Source organism: Puma concolor, chromosome A1, assembly GCF_028749965.1.
Source record: "Puma concolor isolate L17-30 chromosome A1, mPumCon1.1.hap2, whole genome shotgun sequence".
NCBI classification, from domain to species: Eukaryota; Metazoa; Chordata; class Mammalia; order Carnivora; family Felidae; genus Puma; species Puma concolor.
Window position 1 is genome coordinate 98241169 of NC_141667.1, and position 22068 is coordinate 98263236.

Sequence of the window (22068 nt, forward strand, 5' to 3'; positions counted from 1 at the left end):
TCAAGAGATTATTGTAAGAAAGAATTTTTGAGGCCCAAACGAATAGAGTTCTTTTCTTAGGGGGGAAGCCTTTGTAAGTGACAAAGCACTAGAATTCAGGCAACCCGGGTCTAGTCTAGCAGTGACCTAGAGCAAACCCACTTCTGTTTGGCCATGATTCCTCAACTGTGACCTGCCAAACATTACTAGCAGCCTCAAAGAGTGTAAAGGAACATGAACTTTTATGAAATAAGTAAGCCTTAGGGAGGTACAGCATAGAGAATGTAAACACAATCATATTATAATAGTGTTGTAACACATGGTAGCTACACTTGAGGTGAGCATAGTATAATATACAGACTTGTGGAATCATATGTTATATACCATAGTCTAATGGAACATTGTCTGTCAACTTCACTAAATCACTAAGCTAAGAATATAGTTAAATGTGTTTAAAGGCAATTTCTTGAATTACTATTACTTATTAGTAATTAACGAATTAAAGCCACCATGCATTGAGCACTTATTACATACTAAATATATGTTCATCTAATCCTATTAACAACCCTATGGAGAAGATCCTATTATCCTATTTCACAGAACAGAGGTATAAAGAGGGTAAGCAATTTTCCAAAGTATCACAGCTAGTGACAAAGCCAGAATCAAATGCTGAGTTGTTTTAAACTCTTGAGCAGAAACCTTTAAATATGTCCTTCTGCTGTCTCTGTATGAGAGCCTCAAGTCCAAACTCCAAATACAAAACAAGAATCTGGTGTCAGAAACGCAATCAATGAGCAAAGAGAGTGCCATCAGCAGCTAAGAGTAAGATTTAAATTCTAGTGCCAATTCTACACCACCTACACCTGGGTATAAGACGATGGGCAAGTTAACAATGAGAATCATGAGTTTTTAATCAAGAAGAAATTAGAATGATTGCTATACGTGAAATATCTTATCTCTGGGCTTTTTTTTTGTCCGAAGAATGAGATCTCAATAAGTCACTGTAGATTTTCCCTTCCCAGACTTGAAAGTTCTACTTTTTTTAATTACATAAAAATTTATTTCCAAAGTGAGTTTTCCAATCCAATCAATTAGCATATTAATATAGTAAGGCATATCAAAAGATATGAAGGTCTTCTTACCACTTATTAATCTTTCTTTCCTTTGAATCAACTCATTCTGGTACTTATACACTTACACTGACTTACAAGAACCGTATTAAATTATTGATCTCTGGTGATTATTTTACTCTATTTTACTTCTGAAGCATGTCTGTCTACATGTTAGACTAATAGCCTTAAGGATATATATTTCTTCACTATCTATGGAATAAATGAATAACTGAACAGAAGACAGAAAACAATAAATGTTGACTATGTGAAAAATATTTTTCCTCTATAGCTTTAAATCCACATTATAACAAGAGTAGATTCTCAGGAACATCCATGTAATAATCTATTTTTCAGATTACTACATATTTCCAGTTACTCCAAGTTTCTTGATGCGCAATAAAAACTACTCAAATTCCATGAATTCTTTCAGTGAGCCTATCACAACCACTAGAATCAAGCAGGAGCTCAAAAAAATAAATTGAATCCAGCAAACAATTTTATAGCAGCTAATAAAATTCTGTAAGCCATCACAGTTACATTATTTAAGGAGATTATCTCCAAATTATTTTCATGACAGTTCAAATGAAGATGATGACAAGTGCTTCTAACATAAAAGTGAAGGAAAAGAAATGATGAAGAACTGAAAAAGCAATAGAAATCAAACAGCTTTTTAACCAAGAAGAAATCAGGATGGTTGCCAAATGTGAAACATGTATTTTGGAAATATGAAATTTTTGATTACTGAAATACTGGAAATTAGAACAGATCTGAAAAGAAAGATGGTCTTAAGTTAAAATGATAAATCCAGGAACTTTTATATTTAAGGAGAGAGGACCAGAAAAGCTATTTCAAAAATCACACTTACATAAAAGTAAACCGAAAGAAGAAAGAATAAGCTACAGAGGCAAACCTTTACTTTAAGAAGGGCAGGAGTGCCTCGTCTGACAATTGGTTTCCACCTAGGTCATGATCTCACAGTTCAGTTCGTGAGTTGTAGCCCTGCATCAGGCTCTGCACCGATGCGATAGGGAGCCTACTTGGGATTGTCTCCCTCTCTCTGCCCCTCCCTGCTCACGATCTATTTCGCAAAAATAACTAAATAAACATTAAAAAAAAAAAAAAAAAGGGCAGCTAGACACAAAAGGAAAGATAAAGGGTCAGATACACAGTGCTATGACAGTTGCCAAAAACAGGGTATGGTCATAAACAAGTCTTCTCTAGGCCTAAATTATCCATCCCTTGGAAGCATTTTATGGATGAATAATCACTGTCCTGTGAGTGCATCCACTTATAAGGAACAAAAAAGGTTTATAATTTTATGTCACAATGAATGAGTATGGAAAACTACTTTTGGGTTTAGAATTACTACAACAATGTAACGGATGGCAGAAAAGCAAAGTGTCATGGCAACATCAGATGTCACAAAAGAGCAGTCTATGCTAAGTAGAAAAGTGTCTTGCCCTAACAAGAGAATTAGCTATATAAAATGAGCCATGAAATGGAATAACCAAATAGAAAACAGCCCAACTGTCAGATGCTGAATAAATAGTATCAATGAATTATCTGAATTAGGAAAAGGTAATAGGTTCTTAATGTTATACCTTCCAAATATTTTTAAATAACACCTATTTGGCAAGTTATGTCTGTTCAGAATGTCTGTGATTAAAGAACAATATTTTCCACAACATGGAATGATGTAATACCAAATACTAAATTGAGAGGGTGGGCTCTCCTTAAAGTGTAACCATATCAGCTTTAAAGCCTGAAAGTTCCAGGCCAGTTGCATAAAATATTCTTAAATGACTTTTTTACTTTTTTTTTTTTTTAAGATTCTATGGTTAATTAATCTCTACACCCAATATGAGGCTCGAACTCACAACCCTGGGATCGAGTCACATGCTCCACCCCCTTCCAGAATTCTTAATAAGAGATAAAACCACAAGTAACAAAATGTAAACTCAAGCCAGAAGCGACACTTGTGTGACCACAAATTCAAGTTACTCTCTTGTTTTGTGTGACTACAAATTAAGGTGACTATTGCACATATTCAGGAAAAATTAATGAACTTCGACCAAGAGTTGGAAACAAATTACACGTGTAAGCAGCTGAGTTCATCAAGAAAATTGGAATTTTTTTTAAATAGGGATTTACTCAGATGTTGCATTCGCTTAAGCACACAACATCTCAGCCTCCTTCATTTGCCCGTTTCTGTGCCAAGCTCTTCCAAAGCTGGGGTTGATAAGGTTGACTCCAAGAAAGAAAGAAGCTCACGTAGGAAATGCAATCCTCACACAGCCCAGGGAACCGGTGACGCACTAGGAGCTTGGAAAACATCCCATCGTTCACCTAACTAACGGCAGTTAGGTAGGAAGATGGTCGTCCACGTGCACTATTGTTTTCCAGGTGTGTTTGTTTATTTTTAACTCCTGCTTTGATATCAGTACCCTCAACCCCAACCAAATGGGGCGAAGGGGGATGGCAGCGCCGCTGGTGGTACGTGGGCGCAACACAAGTTTAAAAAATAAAATCACAACCTTTTTTTTTTTTTTTTCTAATTGCAGCGTACTCGGTGCCCTCACCTCTCCTCTACACCTCTGCCATCACTCCACGCAGCTCTTCGCCACCGCCGCGGGTCCCCATGACAACCCCACCCGAGGAAGATCCCTTTCCGCCGCCTCCCGGCCCCAACCCGGGCCCGGACAGCCACACTCGCCTGTCAAGTGACAACTCCACCTGCCCTGAGCTCTACTCTCCTCGCTCCCGAGCGACGATCCAGGAACCCTCCCGACGCGCGGGCCCACTCCCAGACTAGGGCAAAACCCTCGCCAGTCGGGAATGTGCGGAGGGGGCGGCGGGGGAAGGAGCTTAAGATGTTCCACTCCAACCCCCAAACGAGGGGTGCGAGGGCCTGGGCGCGACCCCCAAACGGGTTGCGGCGGCCCTGAACACCAAAACTAAGCGGCTGAGGGGAGCCGAGGGGCAGGCTCAGGGGGCGCGAAAGAACTTGTCGTTTTCACAAACAACGACGCGTCGAGGCGGCAGGAGACTGCTGGGGACCACGCTCACCTTGAAAGGGTTGTTGAGATCCGGGTCCGCAAACGGGTTACTGTCGAAATCCGACATCTCTCTCGCGCTTGGCGTCACCCACCGGACCCAGGCGCAGAGAGAGAGACGAAGCGAGGCCGCCGCCCCCCTGCGCGCTCACGTCGCCGCCGCCGCCGCCGCCGAGCAGATCCGGGTGCAGCTCTCGGGGCCACCCAGCCGGCCGCGCCACTGAGCATGCCCGGTGCCACGGGCTCCCGGCCGGCGGCGCAGCTCCCGTTCGCCGTCCCGTTCATGCGGGCCGGGATCCAGCGTTCCGGGCTTTGGCTACGACCGAGTAGGGACTAGGGGCGGAGGGAGTCGGGAGCGGGGAGCGGAGTGACCCGTTCCACGTACCGTGGGCCTGCCTGAGGTTCCTGCGTCTTGACGAGGAATGCGTCTGGCTGGACTTAATTATATTATTATCGATTTAAAATCGGCTCCCTGTGATCGAACGTGACTTGGGAAAGAGGTGGTACTTCGTGAATAAGAAAGACACCGACAGTATTCCCCCAGGTTGGGAGGGCAGCCTGGAATGCTGGCTGCATACCTGGGGAGGGAGCGGCTATTTAACCACGCTTCCAGCCCAGGACTGCAGAAGCGCGGGCAGTGGTAGAAGCTCCACACTGTTTCCAAAGATAACGTCTCGTGGGGGGCCTGCCCTCGCTAATGAATTCTGGGCACACACCCCACTCGACCCCACCTGGGAATCTCAGCCTCCTGTCTTCCGGTCCCTCGACTCTTGGTTACTGACAAATCACGGAGACCAGTCTCGCGTTACCGATGCGGACTGGCTCGGCGGAGGTTTGAGAAAGAGGGAAGATACAGTACCAGGCTTGGTCCAGCCGCTGCTCCCATTCTCCGGAATCTGCATAATGGCTACTTCTCCGGAGACCAAGGGGGACGAGGGTGAGGGTGACACGAGTTCAGAAATCAAGGTCCCCAAGTTAATGTTAGTGGTTGACAAAATGCATTTTTTTTTAACTTAAAAGTATTTAGGCGCAAAATATACACCTTTGATTTTTTTTTCCTGATGCTCCCCAACGCCAGGGATGAGGTCACCGAAAAATGGGTAGAAGAATTTTTTGTACCATTTGTTACCCTACCCCTGAACTCAGTGAGAGAGTATCTCTTTCCCCACTTTAATCTTTCTGCTCTAACAGAAAAGCACTTAGCAGATGAAGCGGCCAAGAGCCAGAATTATTCTCACTTGGTAGGTGCCTAAGAATTGGAAAAAACACTAGAATTAGGCTTTTTAGATTTAGGGGGACCTTGCACTACACAAAGTCACCTGGGAAATGATACTTCTCCCCACTGTGAAAACACTAGCTAGGGATAATGGACAAAAACAACAACAACACACATTTACTATAATCTCTCTTTGGCAAGAGCTAAGTTGAATTATAGGAAAAGAAGCTGCTTAGAAAAGCAGCTGAGTAGGAAGGTCAGCTAATAAGTGACAAGAGACAGAGATGATCATGGTAGAGCGACATGATTCTAGATATGAAAAAGAGCTAACGATTGAGATCACCATCCTATATCCTTAGCAGCTGCCATGTGTCTGGTTCATTAGCTTAGTGCTCAAAATATGTGTTGAGTTCAAATTCCAATTCTGATAGTACTGCTACTCACTTCATCTCTTTGAATCTGTAAAGGATTATTTAGGTATTATGTGAGATAGAGAAAAGTGTCTAACATGTACATAGTGCCTAACAAATACAGGTTGAATGTCTGAAAATGGCATGAGGGTCCAACCCATTTGTTCTGGTATGCTTTTTGCTTCATCTCTCCTGAACTTGACCTTGCCCAGATGACCTGCTTCTCTCACCACTTTGGCCCTCGCTCCCTTCACCTATCCTCCAAATGACTCAAAAAATCAGCAGCTATTTATTATGCATCTACTATGTTCCAAGACAGTGAGTACCAGTTGAGCCTGCATTGCAGGATGGAAATTTCCAAATACACTGTGTTTATAGCTAATGACATTAGCATCTAATACAAAGATTTACAGACTTGACTGTTACAGAATCACTTGGAATACTTATTAATGATGCAGACACCCACCTCTTCCCATCTCCTATCTTTTAAATTCTGCTTTAACGGATCTGCATTTTTAATTTTTTAAATGTCTTCATCTACAAATACATTATTTTACATAAATGCATAAATGGATTCATAGCATACATACTGGTGTTTTCACTTTTTTTTCTCTTTATTCTTTGTGTCCCCTTCTGTCTTACCCTTCTTTAACAACCTGGTATGATCCTTTCAATATTCTTATAAAATTGTATATCTACATGCACATAATATAACATAATATTCATGTAGACATATTACATATACAGAGTTTTGGCATTATCTTGAAAATGGATCATATACATATTTTTCTGCAACTTGGTTTTCTCACTCAGTGATACTTCTGGCAGCTTCTCAGTGAAATGTGCGTTGGCAAAGAGACAGTCTAAGCTTTCTTACCCCAGTATACCACATAAATATTACCACTTTATTTTAGTTTTTATTTATTTAATCTCTACACCCAATGTGGGGCTTGAACTCACGACCCCAAGATCAAGAGTCACATGCTCCTCTGATTGAGGGAGCCAGGAGTCCCAACATTATCACTTTTTATGTGTACCATATCTATAGAAGTGAAAAGAGTTGGGAAGTATGGCCTAATGGGAATCCCTCCAAATCAGCAACTATTTATTCTCTTTAACAATTGCAAACTCAGCATATTTATTTTTTTTTTTCAACGTTTATTTATTTTTGGGACAGAGAGAGACAGAGCATGAATGGGGGAGGGGCAGAGAGAGAGGGAGACACAGAATCGGAAACAGGCTCCAGGCTCTGAGCCATCAGCCCAGAGCCCGACGCGGGGCTCGAACTCCCGGACCGCGAGATCGTGACCTGGCTGAAGTCGGACGCTTAACCGACTGCGCCACCCAGGCGCCCCTACAAACTCAGCATATTTAAAGGACTGGGATGATTCTGATACAGGTGATATGCTGACCACACTCCAGGAACACTGATAGCAGGATGTTCAGACATATGATCCGTGGGTGAGCTTATTGATTAGCTTTCATGAAATTAGACTCCTAGGACATGAGAAATGAAAGGAAGCTTAGCTCTCTCATGACAGAAGAAGAAACTGATTTTGGACAGGGTAAGTAATTTGCCTCAGTGACAAAGGGAGTGAATAGAGGAACTAGGAACAGAACTCAGTTCTCTCTCTCTCTCTTTTTTTAATGTTTATTTATTTTTGACAGAGAGAGAGAGAGAGAGAAACAGAGCATGAGTGGGGGAGGGGCAAAGAGAGAGGGAGACACAGAATCTGAAGCAGGCTCCAGGCTCCGAGCTGTCAGCGCAGAGCCCGACGACAGAACTCTAACTCATGGACGGCGAGATCATGACCTGATCCAAAGTCCGACGCTCAACCGACTGAGCCACCCAGGCGCCCCAAGAACTCAGTTCTCTTGACTCACATTTCAGACATTAAACTGATAGATTTGGTTAATGGTATTTCATATAGGAAGAAGAAATATTATGTGGAAGATACAAAGTCAGCATACAGGAGGCTTCATTTGTTGCATTTTTTCTTTCCAGCTGCCTCCTGAATTTGATACAAGAAAGAATGAAGAATCAAAACTAGTTTCTAGATCCAGCTCTGCCATAAACCAGCTTTGTGACCTTTACTGTATCAATTCCCCTCTCTGATCTGAGTTTTCACAGTAGTCATTCAACAAGTATGAATTCAGCACCTAGTGAGTGGTAAACAACACTTTAGATGTTGAGAATAAAGCAGTGAATGAGATAAAAATGTAGGATCTGTTCCCAAGAAACTTCCTAAAAGACCTAGAACATAGGTAAATGATAGAGTTGTCCAAAGGACCCAAGATAACGTTTTGTTAATCTGTGGCAATGTCTCACCCCTCCCTAACTCGGTTTTTTTCCTTAACTTTGCTGCACACCATTATGCTTTTCCCTCAGTCTAACACATTAAATTTGAGAATCTGTTGGACAGGGGTTGTAGGCTGAATTCCACGTTTTCTACACTGGCTAGCATATAGCTGGTAAGTGTTAAGAAAATGTCAAGTTAGAAATTTACATTTCTTACCTCAAAAGATTATTGGACCCTGGGTTCACCAACGGGTTAAAACTGAAAGTCATCATCTCTTACAGTGGATCCTGTCTCAAGGTTTCCTGCTGTCACTGTTGCTACTGATACCCACAATACCCCAACAGAAGCATATGTGGCCCTCTCTTTTGCCACTGGCTACATTTCCAGGATGTATCCAAGGAGAATAAAAGCACTGAGAGGTTGCTCTTTTGGTGCCTAGCTCGGCCATGACTCGTGGTCCCAAGAAGCATCTGAAGCAGGTAGCAGCTCCAAAGCACTGGATGCTGGATAAGCTGACCAGTGTGTTTGCACCTTGTCCATCTACTGGTCCCCATAAGTTGAGACAATGTTTCCCTCTCATTTGCCTAAGGAACAGACTTAAGCATGCCCTAACAAGAGATGAAGAAGATCTGTATGCAGCATTTTATTAAGATTGATGGCAAGGTCCGAACCAACATAACCTACTCTGCTGGTTTCATTGATGTCATCAGCATTGACAAGACTGGAGAGAATTTCCGCCTGATCTATGACACCAAGGGTCACTTTGCTGTTCACTGGATCACACCTGAGGAAGCCAAGTATAAGCCGTGCAGAAAGAGATCTTTATGGAAACAAAAGAATCCCTCGTCTGGTCACCCATGATGCTAGCACCCTCTGCTCTCCTGATCCACTCATCAAGGTGAATGACACTATCCAGATTGATTTAGAGACTGTATAGATTACTGATTTCATCAAGTTTGACGCGGGTAATCTGTGTATGGTGACTGGTGGTGCTAACCTGGGAAGAATTGGTGTGATCATCAACAGAGACACCCTGGTTCTTTTAAAAATTTTTTTTTCAACGTTTATTTATTTTTGGGACAGAGAGAGACAGAGCATGAACGGGGGAGGGGCAGAGAGAGAGGGAGACACAGAATCGGAAACAGGCTCCAGGCTCCGAGCCATCAGCCCAGAGCCTGACGCGGGGCTCGAACTCACGGACCGTGAGATCGTGACCTGGCTGAAGTCGGACGCTTAACCGACTGCGCCACCCAGGCGTCCCTGGTTCTTTTAATGTATTTCATGTGAAAGATGCCACCCGGCTCTCCAACACTTTCGTTATCGGCAAAGGCAACAAACCATGGATTTCTCCTCCCCATGAAAGGGTATCTGCTCACCATTGCTGAAGAGAGAGGAAAGAGACTGGTGGCCAAACAGAGCAGTGGGTAAAATGCTCCCTAGGTGTTGCGATTGGAAGTCTTTATACAAAATTAAAGATCGATACAACACGAAAAAAAGGGAAAAAATGCACTGTGGGGTTAGCGAAATAACAGTCGCCTAAAGATGTCCACATTCTAATCCCTGCAACCTCAGAGTATGTCATCTTACATGGCAAAAAGGGACTTCGCAGAAGTGACTGAAGTTGAAGACCTTGAGATGAACAGAGTAGCCTGGATTATCCAGGTGGATCCAATGGAATCAATGTGTTCTTAAAAGTGGAAGGTAAATGCAGAAGACTTGCTGGTTTTAAAGATGAAGGAAAGGGATCATGAGTCAGGGCACGTGTGTGGCCTCTAGAACCTGGGAACAGCCTTCAGCTGCCAGAAAGAAAATGGAAACATCAGTCTTAAAATCACAAGGAAGTGAATTCTGCCAACAACCTAAATGAGCAAGGAAAGGATTCTTCCCTCTGTCTCCAAAAAGGAACACAGCCCAGCTGATACCTTGATTGTAACCTAATGAGACCCTTACACAGACTGACAACCCCACCTTTTATCCAGCTCATTGCCTCCCAACTCACCACCTAACCCAACCACAGCTTAACCAGCTATCTTTAAATTACCTTTTCCCAGGTGGTTATAGGCTGTTATAGAGGCTGAATGGTCTGAGTATCCTTTAGATAATTACATCATAGGATGTAATTCTTCTAGGATTCTTGGATTAAAATATTCTTGGATTAAAATATTCTTGGATTAAAATATTCTTGGATTAAAATATTGTGTACAGGAACACAATAAACAAAAATAAATGTATATTTTGAGTCTGCATTTACCTATGACTACCCATGCACATATAGACATATAGTCCCTGCTACCAAGAATGTCCTTCTACTCAGTTTTCACTTATCATAGTCCAATCAATCGTTCATGGCAAATTTCCAATAATATGTCCTGAACAAATCCTTACTGGCTACCCTTAATCAAAATTTGTCTTTCCTTTCCCACAGTATCTAAAGCAAGTCTATATTTTTGTTATAGAACTCATACCCTCTCCTATGGGTACAAAGTTTTTGGTACGTGCTCAGCATATGTGGTAACTCTCAATATTTAGAGTTAATGAATGTATCTCTCTCCATGATGTGAGCTTCTGAAGTCAGGGAGAACTTTCATCTTTACATTACTCACAGAGACTAGCACACCATTCTGTTAAAAAAAAAAAGTATTCAGGAAATGATTGTTTATTGTTAACATTTCTTAGCTTGTAAAAAAAGAATCCCACATAACATCTTTACTCAGAGTAAGCTCAAATATAAGATCAAGAACAACCATTTTAATAATATAAACAGTTGTACAAAGTACTGTGATATAACCTTCTGGATTGAAACTCTGAATTCCGAACAGTGACATCATAGAAACGTTTTAAGTGGCATGGGCCAATGAGATGCAAGAACTAACTGTAGAGTTCATTTTGTTGGCTAGAATAGTCTGCATGAAAACATTTTGGTGAAATTACCCTTAATTTTCAAGACAGAAAGACGTTATCGCATATATATATGACATATACACATACATATATATATATACCTAAATATTGAGGCATTTACCAGTGATCATATTTAAAATACTATAAAGAAAGGAAAATAAAGTAAAATTGCATTAGAGTAGAATATACAAATTATGTAGTAAATAGTATATAATGTAATTTATGAATTACATTATATGTAACTCTATTAAAATAACTGTTATAGTATATATAATAAGTTATATAGTATAGAAATTATATAATGATAATAAAATATATAACCATAGTAATATATATAGTAATACGTAATGTGTATATAGTAACATATAAATATAGTGAAGTACTAATATAAGTGTTACAGTCCTGTAACTACTTTGTGCACTATGTCTGAGAAGCAGAACAAGGACTCCTGTTGTTTTTATGTAGGTACATTTTCAGAAAAATTTTGTGGGTTTTTTTCCATGAACCATAAATTATATAATCACACTTGTTATTACCTAATGGCTATGCAATTTCATAAATGTTTTCAGAGTAAGGACAGTTTACAATTCTTTTTTTTTTTTTTTTCCTTTAGTTTATAATTCTTAACTTGCAAATTCGGCCTAAGTCTTCAGGGACTCTCATAAGAATGGAAATAATCACAGCAACCTAACCCATTTTCTAATCTCCCAAAAGAAATACCCCAAATCTGACTACCGGGTTTTTATAGAAATAAAGTTTACTTTCTTTTCTCCCTCTCTCATGCTGAAAGTTAAAAAAAAAAAGTAAACAGTTTTATTTGGAATAGCTAGTCTAAAGAGGGAAGAGAGAGTAGAGAGAGTTAAAATTCTTGAATGTCTGGCATGTGTCAGGCACTGAAATGCTGGAGGCTCAATACACATTTTCTCCTATACAGCAATCCTTTGGGAAGCAAGAATTATTATCTCCATTTCACAAGTGAGAAAATGAGAACTCAGTTGAAATGAATGTAAAAGTTATTTTAAGAATTATTATGTGAAATAGAGGCTTCATATCTGGGGTTTTGTATTGTTTGTCGTTGCATTCTACATTAGGCTTTATTATACTGCCCAAGGAGAGAATTCTTTGTTGGTTTTTTTGTTTGTTTGAGGGGCTTTTTTTTAGAGGAGCAACATAATCTTGTCAGTTCGTTAAGTATGCCACTGTAACCCAATGGCCAACTACCAGATGACAGGGATGTGGCTAACTATATCCATGAGTCTCTGAGTCTGAGAACCAGAGCTCTCTCCATCTCCAGCACATGCCTCCTTTCTTTGGAACAGTCCATGGGGCAGCTGCCACAGTTGTTTTCCCTCCGTTTGTGCCCTCAGAAACTTTCTGCCCATCTCTTGGCATGGCTTCAGGCTGTGGAGCTGAGGGAGGATGTTATTCCTCCCATTAACGCCAGTAGAGACTTGCTCACATCTCCTGCTCTTTAGACATCTTAGCCAAGGCACTGGGTTCTGCTGGGGAATGGGCCTTACACAGGGAGGTTTTAGTGAGTCTAGAGATGATTTTAGTTTTTTTACAAAGCTTTGATGAATCACAACTTTTTCGTTTGACCCTCTCTTTTTTTTTATTATTTTTTTTAATGTTTACTTATTTAATGTTTGACAGAGAGAGACAGAGCACGAGTAGGGGCTGAGCAGAGAGAGAGGGATTCACAGAATCCCAAGCAAACTCCAGGCTCCAAGCTGTCAGCACAGTGGGGATCAAACCCACGGACCGCGAGATCATGACCTAACCCGAAGTTGGACACTTAACCAGCTGAGCCACCCAGGTGCCCCAACCCTCTCTTTTTATTTTGACAGCCCCTCTTTCATGGAACCTGGCGCACTCCTTAGGAGCTTGGTTACAAGACACTTGAAAGCCACCAGTGTTGCGAGCAAGCTTTCTATCTTTAACCACACCAATATCCCTGGACCAAGACTGGTGATCTTGACATTTTCCTACCTCAAAGCATCCTCACTAATCAAGAGATGGTATCAAAGGTCAAAGCAAAGGGGCGGGCGCCTGAGTGGCTCAGTGGGTTAAGCATCTGACTTTGGCTTAGGTCATGGTCTCACAGCTTATGAGTTTGAGCCCTGGGTCGGGCTCTATGCTGACAGCTCAGAGCCTGGAGCTTGCTTCAGATTCTGTGTCTCCCCCTCTCTCCACCCCTTCCCACCTCACACTGTCACCCTCTGTCTCTCAAAAATAAATAAACACTAAATAACAGAAAGCATCTACTTTGTCAGGCAAGATTCTGAAGAAATTAATCACATTTGCACAAGGGTATTAGACCAGTTTCTTGATTAAATTGTAGTTTGGTACACAAATGAATTTGAAAAATAAAGTCAATGGAGATTTAGTGATGTGAAATTTTTTAAATTAATGTTAACACAAAAATAATCAAGCCCAATAATTTCTAAATCAATGGAGTGAGAGTCCCAGAGCATTAGCTCAAGTTAAGAGGTTGAAAACTGAGACAGGTCTAAACATGTCAGGCAGGGTAACCTGTAGACAGACTCACCAGAGCGCAACTATAATAGGACTGCGAGGCATCATGGGAGGGATGGTGGGAGATGCTCACAGCCACCATCTAGGCTTGAGGCCCTGAAGCCACTGGGAAACAAAAACTCTCCCTTTATCCTCTCACAGACATTGTGCCTGGTGGGAAAAGAGTTCAGCCAGAAGGAGGGAGTGAGAGAGTCCAGACTTGTTCTATGGACAGGAGCTAAGGTCTGAGAGACAGGATAATTCTGAATACAGTGTAAGGTACACAGTCAATTAATTACCTTCTGGTCCAGCCCTCAGAAAGTCATGCCAAATTCCTAGGGACAGGAAAGCTGTAAGAGAGAGGAAACTAAATAGAGAGGTATTATCATTAGAAACACAGCGAGGAATTAAAAACATATCTCTACCTCATGTGAGGAAAGAAATTCATCACTTCAGAACCAATAACTTTGCCGATATTGGGAGAGTGTAGAGAAGGGGTTAGGCTGAGCAGCAGGGGGGCAATATTACATATTTCTGGGTGGAAGAAGAGAGAGGTCGTGATGGAACCTATAGAGAAAAGTCGTAACATCCAGTGGAGATGGTGGAGGCACCAAGGCCACCAGCTAGGAGGCAGACTTGAAATTCAAACCACACTCCACAGGCTCCTGGGTGGCTCAGTCAGTTAAGCATCTGATTCTCGATTTAGGGTCAGGTCATGATCTCACAGTGTGTGAGATCGAGCCCCACTTCCGTCTTGGCTCTGACACCATAGAGCCTGCTTGAGATTCTCTTTTTCCTTCTCTCTGCCCCTCCCCTGCTTGTTCTCTCTCTCTCTCTCTCAAAATAAATAAACATTAAAAAAAAAATTTTTTTAAAACCATACTTCATGCCTTCTGGTTTGCAGAATCATAAAGAGCTAATCCTTTAACCCAGTGAGCACATCTCAGAACAAACCATACCAACCAAGACAAATTTCACTGATCCTTACTAGACAACACTGATATCTGTTCCTTCCTCACATGCAAAATTTCTAGAAACTCGACTCCATTAAACATACAAATGAGACATAGTATTAAATATGTCATAGTATTGGTTAAGGTAAAGAAAATTATAAATAAAAAAAAAAACTGGGGTGCTTGGTTGGCTAAGTTGGTTGGGTATCCGACTTCAGCTTGGGTCCTGATCTCACAGTTTGAGTTCGAGCCCCATATCAGGTTCTATGCCAACAGCTCGGAGCCTGGAGCCTGCTTCAGATTCTGTGTCTCCCTCTTTCTCTGCCCCTCCCCTGCCCATGCTCGCTCGCTCTCTCTCTCTCTCTCTCAAAAATAAAATAAAAACATTAAAAAAAAAGTATATGACTTGATTTGTACATTTCATTAATACACAAAATGCATGTATTTTATCATACAAGTAACTGATAATCTGTTAGGAGAAAGGTTCTGGAATGCCCTATCAGTTTGCATAAATTTGAAAAAAAATTTTGGAATAACATTCTGGTGCTTTACCCCACCAAAGAAACACAAACATTAATTAAGAAAATACAGAAAACTAAAGCCAAATGATTAAATCAACAAACTAAATCCATGCCAGATTATTATATAACCATTAAGTAATGTCTTTTTAAAATGTATAATAACATAACATGAAAAAATAAGCATATATGAATGGAAAGAGGCAGTATATCTACAGTGTAAATAATAGAGGTATGGGGTGCCTGGCTGGTTTAGTCTGGCTGGTTTAGTCACAGCATGTGACTCCTGATCTCAGGGTTGTAAGTTTGGGCCCCACACCAGGCATAAAGGTTACTTTAAAAAAAAAATAAAATAAAATCTTTAAAAAAATGTAGAAGTACAACTTTATTTTTAAAACCTAAAATCAGAAGATGAATGAAGCAATGGACTGTTTTACTTTCCGTTTATTTAATGGCCATCCATTACTTTCACAATTTAAAAATAAGTTTAGGAGAAAGAATATGGCTTAGTTTGACTTAAATGATGTGTATAAAAAACTCAAAATCTTTACAGGGCTTAGAATTGAGATAATTGACTTTACAGACTAGAATAAACTGTTTTGAATCAAATGAATCTGTGCTTTAGCCTATCAATCCTTTTTTCTCTCTCGTGATCTGGAACCGATATGTGAAAGATTAGAAAACTGTGTGCCTAACCCTTACCTTGCTGAAAAGAGACCCTCAGTAAAAGTTTATTGATGATAGGGGCGCCTGGGTGGCGCAGTCGGTTAAGCGTCCGACTTCAGCCAGGTCACGATCTCGTGGTCCCTGAGTTCGAGCCCCGCGTCAGGCTCTGGGCTGATGGCTCAGAGCCTGGAGCCTGTTTCTGATTCTGTGTCTCCCTCTCTCTCTGCCCCTCCCCCGTTCATGCTCTGTCTCTCTCTGTCCCAAAAATAAATAAACGTTGAAAAAAAAAATTTAAAAAAAAAAGTTTATTGATGATATAGTAACCCCCTTACCACTGGTTTTTTCAAAATTTAATCACCTCACTTACTGCAAAACAAACAAAACAACATTCAGAGGTTTGAGTCCAACCCTAACAAGAAGATCCCCTACATATTATACTTTTTCTTCCTAGTGTATTTTGCCGGTGAACGTCTTAGGACTAAACATTGACACTGACGTTAATTGTATCTTAAATTTGTAACATATTTTTGATCAACAGGTACAAAAATGCTTCTGGCAGGTGAACTATGCCATAGCTAAGAGGAGCATGTTTGTTTAGAGTGCAAGCTGGTCACACCAACAGACCAACTGTGAAATTTAGAATGAGGGCTCTGAGTCACATGGTGTCAGTTGATTTGGAGATGGAATTAAACTATGTGGGCAGCCAATCAATCAATTATTCCTAAGGAATGAATATCCAATAAAACTCTGAACACAAAGCTCAGGTGATCTTCCCCGATTGGTAACAATCTACACACACTGTCAAACAGCACTTCTCACAGATTAATGAATCATTACTCCGCGGGAGAGGACAACAAAAGGTTTGCCTTTGGAACCTTCCCCAGTTGTATTCTATGTGTCTCTTACTTTGGCTGATTTGACTCTGTATCATTTCCCTGTAATAAGCCATAATCATGAGTGAGTTCTATTACTCCTTCTAGTGAACTACCAAACATGAAGGTGGGTTTGGGAATCTTCCAAGTTTTCAGTGGTGTCAAAAGTGATAGCGATCTTGGGGACTGTGCCCTCAAATTTTGCAGTTTGACTAACTCCAAGCCTATAGATAATATGTCAATGATTAGCTATGGTATAATCTGGTCTTCAGGCCATAGTTTGCCAACCCCTGTTCTAACTCCTTAAAATATCTGTATAGTATAGTGCTCATTTCAGTAGCACAGATACTAAAACATCTGTGCAGTATAACTATGCATATAATTTGTTGTGGTGCCTGTAAAATTCATAATTGTGTCCAAACAACCTGCAATATTCTATCTATCAAAATTGAATCTGCAAGTGTCAAAATTCACAGAAATTCTATCTTTTGACGTTTACATATAATTTATTATCATCCGCGCATCTGAATGGTCTATTTTCAGGCCAACCTCAATCTAAAACCACGTACTACTTCCTAATAACAGTTTCTCATTTTTTCTCTCACTTTTTGTTTGTTATATCTGATTTTTTGTTCAATACAATTAACATAGTGTTATTTTAGTTTCAAGTGTACAGTAAAACGACTCAACAATTCTATACATTTCTCAGTGTTCATCAAGATGAACGTACTCTGATCCCCTTCACCTATTTCCCCCATCTTCCCACCCACCTCCTTCTTGCAACTATCAGTTTGTTCTCTGTATTTAAGAGTCTGGTGGCAAAAAAAAAAAAAAAAAAAAAAAAAAAAGGGGGCGCCTGGGTGGCGCAGTCGGTTAAGCGTCCGACTTCAGCCAGGTCACGATCTCGCGGTCCGTGAGTTCGAGCCCCGCGTCAGGCTCTGGGCTGATGGCTCGGAGCCTGGAGCCTGTTTCCGATTCTGTATCTCCCTCTCTCTCTGCCCCTCCCCCGTTCATGCTCTGTCTCTCTCTGTCCCAAAAATAAATAAACGTTGGGAAAAAAAAAATTAAAAAAAAAAAAAGAGTCTGGTGGCTTGTTTTGTTTTTGACTCTTTTTTTCCTTTGTTCTTTTTTTTCTTAAATTCCACATGTGAGTGAAATTATGTGGCATTTGTCTTTCTCTGACTAATTTCACTGCAGATATTTTATATATACATAGAATCAGTTCACTTCAATGAACTGCATCATTTTTGTGATAAAACTGATGCTGAAAGCAAATATGTGTGTATGTATGTGTGTGCTTCCCTCTTTGCTGCCCGTCTCCAGTTAGATGTTTTGAATGTTTGTGCCTTTAAAGAACTATAGTACTTTGTAAATCAACCTAAATTTCCCACAGTGCTATTGTAGTAAGCAAATGATCCCCTCAGCATGCATTTAAGACTACTAACCACCAGAAGAGGAGTCCTAATGCACCAAAAAAAAAAAAAAAAAAAAAATCATAGAAAACACTGTGGTTAACAATTCAAGGTTAACAATCTTGAATGCTCTAGAATTTTCCCAGGAAACAAGAGGAATTTGTTCCTTTGGCCCATAAACAAAGAAATGCCAAACATTTCTTTTTAACATATAAACATTTAACTCCACGTCTTGATGGTCAGCATGTTCCTCCAATCTTCCAATCTCATCAAAGAGATAATAGGGAAAACGTCGTATGGGAAGCAGGCTGCATTCATTTTGAATCTGGTTTTCTTTTGGCATAAACTCAATTTTCCTCTCTTATATTCTTCTCAATGTTAGACATTTTTAAGAAGATAATAATCCTATATTTTATAATACTTTATGATTAATTATTAACCATGGGTAATTTATTTCTTCACCTGAATTTTCCATGCTTATTATAAAGTACCACACGGTACTACAATTTAATTGCCAAGTTTATCCTAGCTGACATGAACGACTCTATGTGACTGACATACTTGAACAAACATAACTCCTGGCCAGATAGTCCCATCTATAAACTATCAGAATATGTCTGAATGCCTAACCAATTTCCTCCCTTTGGAATATTGGTAGAAGAGCTGTCTCATGTGCAGTAGTGTCCACTTGCACTCAGCTATTGCCTGGTATGGGACAAATACTCTCTACTCAGCCAGAATGGCCGTTCAATTTTCTGACATCCACCACTAAGCTGAACTAGCGGGAGAGAACAGAATGGGGGAAACTTACATTCCTACACTATTTTGTTTCAGTTACGTACACAGGCCTGTTCCTACACTCCTGCAGCACGGATAACACGGCCCTGTAATACTTAAAATTTTACCGAAACCTTGAAAATATTAAAGGAGAATTGGAACATAATAAAAGAAAAATCTACAATGGAGTTTTAGATTTTGGTCCTAGAGTCAGTCAGCCATTGCCTTGTACTGAGAATCCCCTGCAGCCATCTCCCTCTTCAGGCCTTTGTCTCAAGTAGCTAATGTTTTCTGATCGGCCACAGTTATGTATCTCTGCTATGTCCTTTACCAGACTCCTTTACCAGAGTCAGATCTCACTGCTATCATTCAAGTGAGAGAACGCAGTTCTCCCTTCTCCTATTTCAAGCCCATCCTTATCTTTACTCCAGAAAATTGACAATGGGTCTACCATTTTCTTCAGGAGAAATTTCCCCACCCTCACCCTCAGAGATACTTTGGCCTCCATAACCTATGCAAAATAAGTGAGTAGTTGGCAGTGCACTTTCCAAACCCTGCCTCTTTCAGTTATAAATGGCATCACCTGGGAGACGTTAACTATCCAGTATGCGGCCGGCTGTGATAATCCAGTGTAGTTTTATGTCACCGTTTTTCAGCATGCGCAGAGGAAGAAATTAGACCTATGTGTCCCCTCCAGTCTCGTGATTTTCTGTGAGGAAATAACTGAATAAAATGTAATCATCTCTCAAAAACAATTACTCTGGGGGTGCCAGTGTGGCTTAGTTGGTTGAGCATCCTATTCTTGATTTCAGCTCAGGTTACGATCCCAGAGTTTTGGGATCAACCATGTGTCGGGCTCCATGCTGAGCACGGAGCCTGCTTAAGATTCTCTTTCTCTCTCCCTCTGCCCCTCTCCCCAACTCACTCTCTCTCTCTAAAATAAAATTCAAAAAAGTTTTTTTAACAAATTATTTTTGAATTAGTAGAAAGATTTCCTCCCCTGTGTAGTGGCATCATTTTAGAAAGACCTAACACAATTTAGATTGCTAAACAAAATTTAATATTTCAGTCAGACACATCTACATTGGGTTCAACACATCTATGAGAACAATGGCCAGACATTTGTTTCCAACAAAATGATTGTGTAAGATCACCACAGTAGCCACACCAAGGTTATTCCAGGTTCATGGACAAATTCCACTGACCAAGAATGCAGAAACTGCTCACCCCTATGTCAAATGGTTTTCTAGTTTCAACAAATTCCCTGAGGCACCAGTTACTCTAGTGTGTGATTATAGTTCAGCTGCATCCTGGCTGGTTGAATTCTCTGGTGCTTTCAGTTGTCCAGATGTTCAGTTAGTCTTACAGAGTCCAATATCCAGAAATACCAGTTACAGTGAGAAGCATGTATGTTTTTTTTTGTCAAACAGTAATTCTTTCTTGACAACATTTAATTCATTCTGCTGTAGAATCACTGATAAACACACCTCCACCTAGAGATGGCTGAAAATACAGGCATATTGATACTATATGGGTTATTCAAACAACATATGTGTGAATGAAATAGAAATATTACCAAGTAGAAACTATTAAATATTATGCAAAATTACATTAAGGAGAGTGATCATAGTAGTGTAGCCTATATAAAGTCTTATATGGCCTAGTTTGTCTATGAAAGAGCCACTGACCAAAATATTCCAATTTTATAAGTCCTTTGGTCTCAAAGACCAAAAACACAAAATATAATTTCTAAACAGCACATTTTAGGATTTATAGATTGTTTTTTCTTTTTTTAATTCACTAATATCTGTAATTTTTATTAATTCTATTTTTTATGTTTATTTATTTTGAGAGAAAGAGAGAGAGAGAGAGGGAGAACGAGAATCTCAAGCAGACTCAGTGCTGTCAGTGCAGAGCCTGATGTGGGGCTCGAACCCATGAACCATGAGATCATGACCTGAGCCAAAATCAAGAGTTGGATGTTTGCCAACTGAACCACCCAGGCACTCCTATTAATTCTATTTTTAAAGTTTATTTTGCATTTATGTTCCTAGATTCATGAGACGGATATTTAGTTTATTTAAAAACTTGCTTCTAAACATAGAAAACATTCTCATGTGTTTTCAGTGTAGTATTCTCATTATCATTAATGTTCTAATGATCTTTAACTTCCACTTTAATTTTTTTGGGGGTAGATCCAAAAGTTACTTAAGAAAATGTTCTTTAATTTTAAAGTGGTTAATTTTTACTGCATTTTGTGATCTGAGGATGTAGCCAATATTAATTACATAAATTAAATTACAATATTTTCTTTTTGACCTAAAATATAATCCTGTTGTGTTTTTTTTTTTGGTAAATATTTCAGGGCCATGTGAAAAAAGTAAGTATTCACTGCTTACATGGTACACATATATCAATATTTTTTAATGAAATAAATTTTATTAACCATACTCAAGGGATTCAAAAGATTTGAGCTGGCAGAAGAATGAATGAGTTGAAAAGAATGAATCATTCAGTTGAGATTATCTGGTTTGAGGAATACAAAGAAAAAAGAATGAAGAAAAATGACCAGATTCCTCTTTTTTTAAGTTTATTTATTTATTTATTTATTTATTTACTTAAGTAATCGTTACCCCAATGTGAGGCTTGAACTCATAACCCTGAGATCAAGAGTCACATGCTTTTCCAAATAAACCAGCCAGACACCACCCAAAATGAACAGACTCTAAGATACCTTCAGAATATTATAAAGCAAACCAAAAAATGCATTATAAAACTTCCATAAAGAAAGGAAAAAACCAAAAGAAACATAGAGAAAGAAATAATATTCCCTAATCAAATTTGAAGAATATCATTAATCTACACATCCAAGATGTACAACAAAGGATAAACTCGAAGAGATCCAAATCTAGACACATCACAGAGAAATTGTCCAAAGATAAAGAGAGAATCCTGAAAGCAGCAAGATAAAAATGACTCACAAGTACAAAAACTACTCAATAAAATTTACAACTGACTTCTCATCAGAAACTGTGGAGGCCAGAGGGCAGTGAGATGACATATTCAAAGTGTTGAAAGAAAAAGACTGTCAATCAAGAATTTTATATCCAACAAACCTGTTCTTCAAAAATGAGGAGAAACTCAGAATTTCTGATTAAAAAAAGAAAGAAAGAAAGAAACAGCAAATATTTCATCAGCAGGTTTGCTCTACAAGAAATACTAAAGGGAAGCCAAGCTGAAATGAAAGGACACTAGAGGGTAACTTAAATTCACCTGAAGAAATAAAGAGCACCAGTAACATTATAGGCAAATATAAAAGATCATAAAAATATGTTTCTGTTTGTAATGCTTTTCTTCTTCCATTTAAATTAAAAGACAGTTCCAT

The 22068-nt window shown here is 39.7% G+C and overlaps 1 protein-coding gene, 1 long non-coding RNA gene and 1 pseudogene across 3 annotated transcripts in view; 2 read left to right on the forward strand and 1 right to left on the reverse strand.

Annotated features, from left to right (window-relative positions):
- SCAMP1 (secretory carrier membrane protein 1) overlaps window positions 1-4355 on the reverse strand; it is a 131361-nt gene extending 127006 nt beyond the window's left edge. Inside the window, exon 1 of one of the 2 annotated variants that reach the window (XM_025924300.2) lies at window positions 4158-4355. In XM_025924300.2, coding sequence (XP_025780085.1) covers window positions 4158-4214 — 57 coding nt within the window. In that variant the 5' untranslated portion in view covers window positions 4215-4355. The remainder of the gene's footprint in view (window positions 1-4157) is intronic. The other variant, XM_025924299.2, reaches the window with a different exon arrangement.
- Window positions 3321-4171, forward strand: LOC147584322 (uncharacterized). Its single transcript, XR_015248389.1, has 2 exons — window positions 3321-3494; window positions 3653-4171. It is a non-coding gene; the product is annotated as an uncharacterized LOC147584322 (long non-coding RNA).
- A 4114-nt stretch (window positions 4356-8469) lies between the features above and the next one.
- Window positions 8470-16185, forward strand: LOC112861367 (small ribosomal subunit protein eS4, X isoform-like; annotated as a pseudogene).
- Window positions 16186-22068: the final 5883 nt, after the last annotated feature.